The following is a 10,434-nucleotide window of genomic DNA, read 5'->3' on the forward strand; positions in this document are numbered from 1 at the left end:
TGACCAGTTAAGTGTGTATGTGTCTCTGGGTATGTGAGCGAACATGAGTGTGTCTGCTCAGGTCAGTAATATAGCACCCAAACACACACACAGATATTGCTACTAATATTTGAATGTATTGGAGTCTGACACAAAGAAATAGATACAAATGTCAGAATACATAAATCAAAATAAGTATTACAGATACTCTACAGCTTTTGAAAAATACTTTGTTACTGATAATACTTATGAAAAAGAAAAGAAAACCTTTAAAGATTCTACCAAATCTTTACTGAATAGGAAATTCTTGAAGTGTTACATTAGAGCCACAGTGGGAGACCTCTTTACTTCATATCTCTTGTTCTTTAATGTCAGTCTAAGAGATGAGATACCAAGGATAATGTCATAGATATGAATGTTTATGTGTGTCATGTTCAATTAATAGTGGGATTATTAATAAATGTAAGTGCTTACATCGACATTAAGTGTTCCAAATGGCTCTCCTTTCCCTGTCTGAGTGATCTCTCAGTAAGATAAGTTTGTGTGTTGCCTAAATACAGATGTGCTGTCTCTTTAAAGAGCAAAGATAATGTAGCCCAGCACTGATGGTGCACGCCTTTAATCCCAACACTCAGGAGACAGAAGCAGATAGATCTCTGTGGGTTCGAGGCCAGCCTGGTCTGCAGAGTGACTTTCAGAACAGCCAGGACTACACAGAGAAACCCTGTCTCAGGAAAAAAAAAAGAAAGAAAAGAAAGAAAGAGGAAAACCTAGTGTGTTTCTTTGACATAAACGTGCGTGCTTACTCCACCCCTGAGTTGCCCTTCTCACCACCTTCCTTTCTCAGAGCCTCTGCTGTGTTTCCTTTCTCATGGCTGAGGAAGGTCTGCTGAGAGTTCTTTCCTTTTCCTGTGAATTCTTTTTTTTTTTTTTAAATATTTATTTATTTATTAAGTATACAGTATTTCTGTCTGCTTGCATGCCTGCAGGCACCAGACCTCATTACAGATGGTTGTGAGCCACCATGTGGTTGCTGGGAATTGAACTCAGGACCTTTGGAAGAGCAGGCAGTGCTCTTAACCTCTGAGCCATTTCTCCAGCCCCCTCCTGTGAATTCTTTACCCTGAAACTAAACAAGAAACATACGCTGAGTGGTCCCTGACAGCACTCGGGTACAAGGAAGTGTGAATGCAGTTACGTGTTTTCTAGAGTAGATGACCTGATCATGGGATGGTGTTTGTAATTAAGTTTAATGAAGTTTCTCATGTACTTCAGTATATAACTGAATTTAATGAACCTAAACTAAATGTAATCAATACAGTTACAGTGATAGTTACATCTTTGAAAAATTTTGACCGTTTCTGATTAAAAGTGATATATGCATACAAACTCTTAGCTTGGAGGGGTTAAGGAAAGAATGTCATTTTCTCTGACACTAGCCATGACATTGAATGTGTGACCTAGGACCCCCTGTGACTGTTGTAGAGATTTCAAGTATGGAGACTTTTTTCCCTGCACTTCTGTCTTAGGCTGAATCTTTTAAAATGTCTATAATTAATTGTATATAATCGAGTATTTGAAAATAATTTTGTGTATACTTAATTTGGAATATTCTCTCTATAATATAGCCAATAATCTCCTTTGGACTTCTTGTTTTGTTTTTAAGGAATAAGTCAACAACCTGATCCTGGTTTTACTGGGGCTACGACACCCCAGAGTCCTCTAATGTCCCCCCGGATGGCACACACCCAGAGTCCCATGATTGCAGCAGTCTCCAAGCCAAACCCAGCCTACCAGCCCCCCTCAGACATGAACGGATGGGCACAGGGGAGCATGGGTGGAAACAGGTAATAGCGCATTGCTGCGTCTGATACAAGAAACTTTCTACAGAATAGCCGTCCCGTTCATTTATATTTTTTAAAATGCATTTGCTTAAGCAAGCAATAGCAAGTGAATTGCTAAATAAGCATTTTACTCTTTAGCAAAATCAACAAAAATTTTACAAAGCCTAGCACAGCACCACTTGTTTCGAAGTTGAAAGCAGTACCTGTAAGCTGGTTCCCCTCTTCACTGTAGAACTCCCGTGGAAGGCAATGACCCAGAGCCAGCTTTATCAGTATTTGAGAGCAGAGCAAACGCAGAGAGTTTCTAGCGGCTGGGAAAGTGGGACGATTGTGAGTCCTCTTGGTAGCGTAGCAAGGGGAAAGCTTCATGTTTCTGTCCCGGCATCACAGGCTGACTGACCCTGTATTCATCCATTCCGATCCGTTTATTCTAGAACAAGTGCTCCAGACTGCCATCCTCGGTTTCCCACCAGGCTCTAATACCTTTCCCTGTGTTCCAGCATGTTTTCACAGCAATCCCCACCACACTTCGGGCAACAAGCAAACACCAGCATGTACAATAACAACATGAACATCAATGTGTCCATGGCAACCAACACAGGTGGCTTGAGCAACATGAACCAGATGACAGGACAGATCGGTATGACCTCAGTGACCTCGTGCCTACGTCGGGGCTGTCCTCCATGGGTCCTGAGCAGGTAAGTGCCACAGAAAATCAACTCAGAATTTTTTAGTCTTGACTTTTTGTCTATTTATGCCCTTGAGTCCCACATCTATTTTGAAAAGTGTTTTTTTCACCTTATTTTCACCTGTGCCAGTGAGATTTAACAAAAATACTTTTTCATGGTAGACCATTAGGAAAGATTTTAACTGCTGGGGGTTGGGGTCTTGTTGTTTTCACACCATCACCATTTTCATGATGTGGGATTTAGACGTGGAATGGTGAGCACTGTGAAGTTTTAGAGCTAGCTTTGCCAAGTGGGGTAGCACACACCTTTATTCCCAGCTCTGAAAAAGCTGAGGCAGGAGAATCTCCAAGTTTGACCTGGTCTGCAGGTCCCGAACAGCCAGGGCTACACAGAGAGACCCAGTCACTCGCAGCGCTGAGTGGCTGCCATGCAAAGGCTGCTGCCCTGTTGACCCCTCTCCACTGCCGCTGTGCAGTATTTATTTTGTGTGCCTGTCTTGCCATCGCTTATTTAGTTCAAGGCTGACCTGGACTACGTGAGACCGTGTCATAGGAAGGAAGGGAAGGAGGGAGGAAAAGAAAGAGGCAGTGAGACGCTCATGTTGCAAGCTCTACACATGGACCCTGGTGGTTTCTTGTTTGCTGACAGGCATGTGGCAGGAATGAGGCATGCAGTACTGTAGCAGTAGAGCATAGTCACAGGCCGGCCTCCCCAGAACAGCTGGATGCCTTTAGTAACTCAGACCATTTGAAACCAATGTGTCCAAAGTATCAGAGTCAGTATGGTAAGTCAAGAAATAAACCACAACTACAGAGTGTCTTCTGACAAAGCCATTCTCTGTTAACACTGGTGGGTGTGGTAAGAGCACTTGCCATCAAGCCTTACAACCCGAGTTCCATCACAGGCCACCCGTGATAGAGTCCAGCCTCCACCTCCACACTCACACTGCGGCACACAGACACCCACCACACAGGAGGTGAGAAAAGGAAAACATTAAAGAAGTAGAGCAATGCTAACAAGTAGTCTCTGGCCAGAGTTGGTTCATGAAAGCCAGAGGTGTTTTGGGTGTTCATGGCTTGCTCTTGCTAATTAATAGCTTGCCTGAGGAGCAAGGTGTGAGGAGTGTCTCGGGTTCATAGTCACACCGTTGAGTTATCAGTCTTATTCGAACCAGCCTTAAACACACACACACAGAGGAAGGGAGAGAGGGAAGATATAAATGAAAATATGCAAATAAAATTTACTTTTGAAGGCAAATGGCATACTATCATGTGGGGCCTCTATACTACCCCAAAATGTGCGCAGGGAAGAGCAGCTAGGCCCCTGAAATCATTGTGATGGAGTCATTTCTCCCCACAGACATTGAGACTAAAAATGGGAAATGTGTCATGTGTTGTCACCCTCAGGTAAATGACCCTGCTCTGAGGGGAGGCAACCTTTTCCCAAACCAACTGCCTGGAATGGACATGATCAAGCAGGAGGGAGATGCATCTCGGGTAAGCAGCCAGAGCCAAGAGGGCGCAGCCAATGTGGCTGAATATCTGAAGGCCAGAATGGACATAAGTGAAGTCAGTGGATTAGAAATGGCTGGAAGGCATTTTATAATTTCATTTGGCATAGAGAACTTTTTGTGTAAATAGTTTTTGTTTTGTTTTTGCAAGGTGGGGTTATTGTTTTTTCATTTGTTTTAATATAGGGTGGCATGTAGCCCAGGATGGTCTTAATAAACTCACTATATAACTGACCATGAACTCCTGGTTTCTCCTAGACTCACAGGCATGTACCATCAGGCCAGTTATTTATGTTGTTTGGTTTTTTTTTAAGGCTGGGGCTGCTAGGGATTCGACCCCATTGGTAGAGGACTTGCCTGAAATGGGTAAGATCCTCAGTGAATCCCCATTACCATAAGAAGGAAGGAAGGAAGGAAGGAAGGAAGGAAGGAAGGAAGGAAGGAAGGAGCTGGTACCTGCTGCCTTCCCTCCCTTTTTCTCCTTCCCCTGACACACACCATCACTTGAGGGATAAAAACTTTGTTTTATTTTTCTGAAACAGGAGCTCCCTTTGTAGCCCTGGCTGTCCTGGAACTTGGTATGTAAACCATGTTGACCTCACAGAGAGCTGCCTGTCTCAGCCTACCAAATGCTGGGGTCGGGTCAGAAGAGTACACAGCCACACCCAGCTCTGAAAAACATTTTATCCTGTTAGGTAGAGACAGGAAGATCTGGAATTCAGGGTCATTAGCGAATTTGAAGCCAGCCAGGTTACAATGAGATCCTGTCTCAAAAAATGAAGCAAGGACCAGAAATATACCTGAATTTGTTTCCGAGAACTCACAGTGGAAGAAGTGAACCAACTCTCAAAGTTATCTTCAGACCTCCACATTCAAACATATATAACAATAATAAAGTTTTTAAGTAATCTTTAAATAACCTTTCAAGCCCACCCTGGAATACCCAAAAAAAAAAACAGACAAATAACTTGATCCCAATGGAGAAACTGTAGTTTTAAATGAATGTTGAATGTCTTAATCCTGGGTGCTTTTGTAGTAGTAATCAGATTTAGAATAAACCCAGCCCATATCTTAATAAGATAGTGTGTTTGTTTTCCCACTGTAACCTTTGGGTTTCAGAGGTGCTGATGGTGTGTAGGATATAACATGATGATTAGGTACACAAAAGCTCTCTGTGTCGGTACTTTCAAAGCTTTTACCAGGTAAGGAAGTCACACACTGGACTAGATTCCATATTGACCATGTGTTACATTCAGAGTTTACCAGTTTCAGGGCTAATTTGATAAAATGCTTACTGTGCAGGCATAAGGATCTGTGTTCAAATCCCCAGCTCCCAACTAAAAAGCTGGGCATGGTAGCACACGCCTGCAGCCGCAGGACTTCAGGAAAAGTTCCCTGAACAGGCCAGGCAATCTAGCTGAATCAAGGAGCAAGGTAGAGAGTGGTGGGGAAAGATCCCAGATGTCAGCCTCCTCCATAGCCCATGTGTACACTCAAGCAAGTACATACATATACCACATGCATGCATGAAGTGGGTGCGGGCTGTGGGTGGCGTTGTGACCATTGTAGCCCAGGAAGGCCTTCACCCTGGTCCTCCTCTGCCTGTGTCTCCTGAGCGCTACGATTATAGGCATCTGCCATCATGCCTGGCTGAGCAATGCTCAATAAGAGAGCAGAAGTCATTCAGGAGAGATTGCCCATCCCCTGACCACAACCTGCAAGAACCTTTGCGCTCTTGGGTTTGTAAATGTGGCATTCTGTTAGGAACAGCACCATTTACCTTCCCGCATCAGAAACACAAGATTTATGTTATCTAGAATAAACTAGCATTTGTTTTGTGGTGGACATTGCATTGTTTTCATTTTTAAAAGGAAAAAAAAAAAACACTTGATACTGATTGCCAGGATGATGGTACACATATTTGCGAGACTATTGTAAGGGGGTGGAGAGTTTGAGAAAGGTTCTCAGGGATGCGACAGAAATAACCAGCCAAACATAAAGAGCCCACTGTCTTCACACTGCCTCTGTTTCCTTCTAGAAATACTGCTAACCCTACAGGTAGCAGTCTGCTTCTATCTCCAACCCACGGGGCTTACTTGCTCCAACACTGACCAGTCTGCAGAGCTGCGTCTCCTTGTTCTGACCCACCTGGCCTGCCACCAGTTCCCCCAGGACACATCAGCAGACAGTTGGGCGCTGGCCCCAGCAGAGAGTGTGCTGGCTTGGCTGCCACTGGAAGTGCTGCCTCTCCTGCCAGCCTGAAGCTCGCCTCCAGACCATCTCGCAGTCTGTCCACTGCATTCACCTTAGTGCAACTTAGATCTCTCCTGCAAAGTAAATGTCGACAGGCAAACTCCATGCCATTCAGATTGAATGTATTTAAGTGTATGTATCTAAGGAGAACCGTGCTCTTGTTCTGTTCCTGTTCAGTTCCACACACTGGGTTCTTGCTTTGTTTTCCTTGGCTAATCAGTCTAGTACAAAAGATTATGATCCTGTCTAGAGAAAAGAAAGGAATTTTTTAACAAAGTCAAACACGAGGTGTTCTAAGCTAAATCCTGGATTTGGGATGGAAGCAGGGCAGACACTGAGCAATACTGTGTGTACCAACACACCCAGCACGCTGGAGTCGTAGCCTGCAAGAAGCTGACCACTGTGTCGTGTTGGAAGGAGCGTCCAGTGTTTGAACAGATGAGGCGTCTGAGAGAGAGCGCTCTTCACATGAACAGGTATCTGTTCCAGGTTTCCACTTTCTGAAAACCAAACTAGTTCCCCTAAATCAGGAGTAAAAGAATATTCATTTCTAAATTGTGTTTTTAGATTGATCAGGTGGTTTTGAATTGGCATCTCCTCCCCTCTCTGGCCCTGACCTCTGGCCTCCCCTCCCTGCCTTCTCTTGTCCCTCCTACTTTCGTGGCTTTTAAATATAAACAACAGCAACAGCCTAAGCTACAGAAACAGCTTAGCCGTGCATCCTGTCCGCGTTTGCTAGCCACTTAGCAACAGCTTACATCAAAAATGCATTTCCTGTCAAGGAGAGGAAGAAAGTGGAGAAGGGACACCAGTCAGGCTGCGGACACCTGCGTAGGAAGGCCTGGGCTGCCGCATCCGCTCTGGCCACCAACGAGAGAGTACTGGTGAATTGACAGCAGACATCCCGACAGATCTGACCTCTGCCATGGGTTTTTTTATTTTGTTTTTTAGCAGTGCTGACAAAGCTGAAGTTTTGTAAGGTACAGAAAAATCCAGTTTATATGTAAACAAGCAATAATTTAAGTTCAGAACTTAAGTGTTTTAATTGTATAATTTTGTGAGGTATACATATTGTGGGATTGACTCAAAAATGAGGGTACTTCAGTATTAAATTAGATTTATCTTCATAGCAATGTCTCTCACGGTGTTTGTACAGGCTGCCAATGCCTTGATTGGACCTGATTTGCTAGACTTAAGACCTTTGTTTCCTAAACCTTGAGTCATGTATCTAATCTATATGATATGCAGCTGCTGTAGGAACCAAGTGTTGATTTTATATGTTTATATTCTTTTCTTAATAAACCTTAGAAAGGACTACACATACTAGCAGCGCACTCTGATGGTTGTTTTCCTTGCCCACTCTTTCGGGGAATAGCCTTTGTTAACTGGTGTCAGATCCCGACACCTGCAGCACCCAGAACTAAGACCTTTTCAGTTCTCCCCAGCCCTGATACACATACTTTGTTACCTGAATTTCAGAGGTATCTTTTGATGTCTAGAAACAAAGCGTTTTATAATATCTCATAGCCAGGCTTTCTAGGCACAGAAGCTTTTCCTTGAAATTTAACTATTTATTCCTGGCAGGGTGAAAAACACAATAAAACTACCCCATTTATATTTATGTCTCTCTATAGATCTACAGATTGTGGAAATATAGAAAAGAGATATGACCCAAAGACAAATGGTAAATCGTCTGAAAGTGTTGCTCCAAGCTAAAGAACTTTTCTGGAAATTTGCATTCCAATACCTTTTCCACTTTGAGAGGAATCTTAGTGCAGGGAGGTGGCAGGGGACAGCACTGCCCAGTGACCACCAGTTCATGCGTCCCGCTCAAGGCTCCACTTTTCTCCACCAAACCATTGGGCTGCACAGCTGCCCTGGCAACAGGGAGCAGATGGAGGCCAGGAGCTCTAGGCCCTCCCCCAGGAGTGAGGCTCACGTGGTGCACTGCGAAAGGTGACCCATTCTCAGATCCAATTTTAAAAATAGTGAGGTAGGATAACTTTCAGCTTGACACGGCACAAGAGAAAGCAGAGTTTTAAAACAGATTTGTTTTGAATTTAAGTCCCATTTCACGATAACACCAGCCACAATACCCATCTTTCAACATTCATGCATTCTACCATGTCAGTCCCGACCAGGCAAGTGTACAAAGCTGGCAGTCAGAGTAACCGTGATCAAGACGTGAAGAGAGGGTATTTTAATCTCATTAGGAGAATGAAGTAAGTGAAGGGGTCCTCTGGTCATGTTCTCACAAAAGCAAACGCCAAATCAACTCCCCTTCTTCGTCAGTATTCCTCACGTTATACACGGTAAATGTGTGCTTGGTTTGTTTAACAGGACATAGAATCAGTGTTTTCTTTATACTGCTCAATGTGAAAAGCATACCCACCTTAACTCAGTTGTAGAACCCATCTAAGTGTTCATGTACCGTGGTAAGTTTTACAAGTGAAGTGAGCTGGTGTTACTACAACAGATTCGTTTGACTCAAAGAATAAAACACCCCCCACGTGTATCTTTTACGACCTGTAATAATTGAAAGCAATGGTTTTTTGCAGTTTAAGATGCGACTTTTAATCTGTGTTTTAACTGGCAGTTCATATGGGTGTGACACGTGAACTGGGAGGCACAGATCCACTTGCAGAACCCAAAGATACACAATCAATTTTGAAATGCAACTTAAGCCATTAATTGTTGGTGTGAATTTAAAATTTTCTAGTGTTTGTATGGTAGTATGCTGCCTAAGAGCAAAGCACTCTCTGCCACAAAGAAAATTACTTGTAGTGGCTTCGATTTTAATTAGAATTTTCTCCCCTGGTGTTTCTTTATAGACTAAAACGAAATCTTTTAAGTTTCTTACTACAGGTAAAAGCTATGTGCAAGAACCTCAAAATGCTAAAACCTAGCATAATGCCTTAGATCTGTTTTTAAGTCTTGTATATTCCTACATAGCTGTCCAATGTATTATATTTGTATAGTGAATTGTGTACAATTTTTGAACAAGTGCATCATCACTTCCCCTTATGTTATTGAACAGTGATGATGATCCATTTCTTCAAACATTAACTGTCATTTTTTCTTTGTCATTCGTGGATTTTATTTGTACAGTTCCTCATGAAGTTGCATCTGAGATATGTGTATATGAAAAGATTATACAAGGGTAAAATTAAGCAATATATTAACTACGGTTCTTCAGGAGAAAGCTTACAGTGTTTCAGGTTGTGATTTATTTTTCAAAACAGAGTTGGCTCTGAACATCACTTTGTTCATCTGCATTGATGTTTGTATTTCTAGTGTGAGCAGTTTATGCAAAGGTAGATATATTCAGAGAAATTTTAAATACATTTATGCAAGTTACTATTGCTTTGCTGATGCTATTTGCTTATTTGATGTTAATAATGCTATTGTAAATAAAGAATCTGTTGTTACTGCATCATTTAATAAATTTTAATGCCTTCGGGTTTTACATGGCTTTAGAGATTTTAATGTGGTTATAGTGTTATCTTTTTTGTTGTAATTTAAATTTAAAAATACCTGAGCACTGGCTGCCCTTCCAGAAGACCCAGGTTCGATTCCCAGCACTTACGTGGCAGCTCAGAAGCATCTGTAACTTCCGATCCGGGGAACTCATTCCTGGCTTCTGGCTTCCGTGGCATCAGGCCACAGGTGCACAGACAGACATGCAGGCAAGACAGCTAGATCAAACTGCAAAAGGGAAAGGGAGTTAAAGACCTTGTTTGTTTGTTTTAAGTAAATGTCTTGTGTGCTGGAGGGAAGGCTCAGTGATTAAGAATGTCTGTTGCATTTCAACAGAGTCTGAGTTGTTCTCAGCACCCAGGTCAGGAGGCTCACAACTCCTGTAACTCCAACTCTGGGGGAATCCAGTGCACTCTACCGATGCACATGTCCACACAGAGTGAAACATCCATATGCATAATTAAAAACTTAAAAACACTTAACGTTGGCATTGGTCACAGCGCTCTGACATCTCAGTCTCCCAGCAAAGCTAGGAAAAATGTATTCTATTTGAGATTGCATAATACTTTGAGGCAAACATCTCACCTCACTCCAAATACTGCTACAGTCCCAAATCATAGACTGTGATTTGTTTTAAGATAGAGTTTCTCTATGTAACCACCCTGGCTGTCCTGGAACAGGA

At 42.7% G+C, this 10,434-nt stretch overlaps 1 protein-coding gene across 1 annotated transcript in view; it reads left to right on the forward strand.

Moving 5' to 3' along the window:
* Ncoa2 (nuclear receptor coactivator 2) overlaps positions 1-9,746 on the forward strand; it is a 208,246-nt gene extending 198,500 nt beyond the window's left edge. The window contains 5 exon segments of the mRNA XM_038347228.2: positions 1,646-1,826; positions 2,324-2,478; positions 2,481-2,521; positions 3,919-4,008; positions 6,061-9,746. Coding sequence (XP_038203156.1) covers positions 1,646-1,826; positions 2,324-2,478; positions 2,481-2,521; positions 3,919-4,008; positions 6,061-6,072 — 479 coding nt within the window. The 3' untranslated portion in view covers positions 6,073-9,746.
* The last annotated feature ends 688 nt before the right edge of the window (positions 9,747-10,434 follow it).

This window comes from Arvicola amphibius, chromosome 11, assembly GCF_903992535.2.
Source record: "Arvicola amphibius chromosome 11, mArvAmp1.2, whole genome shotgun sequence".
NCBI lineage: Eukaryota > Metazoa > Chordata > Mammalia > Rodentia > Cricetidae > Arvicola > Arvicola amphibius.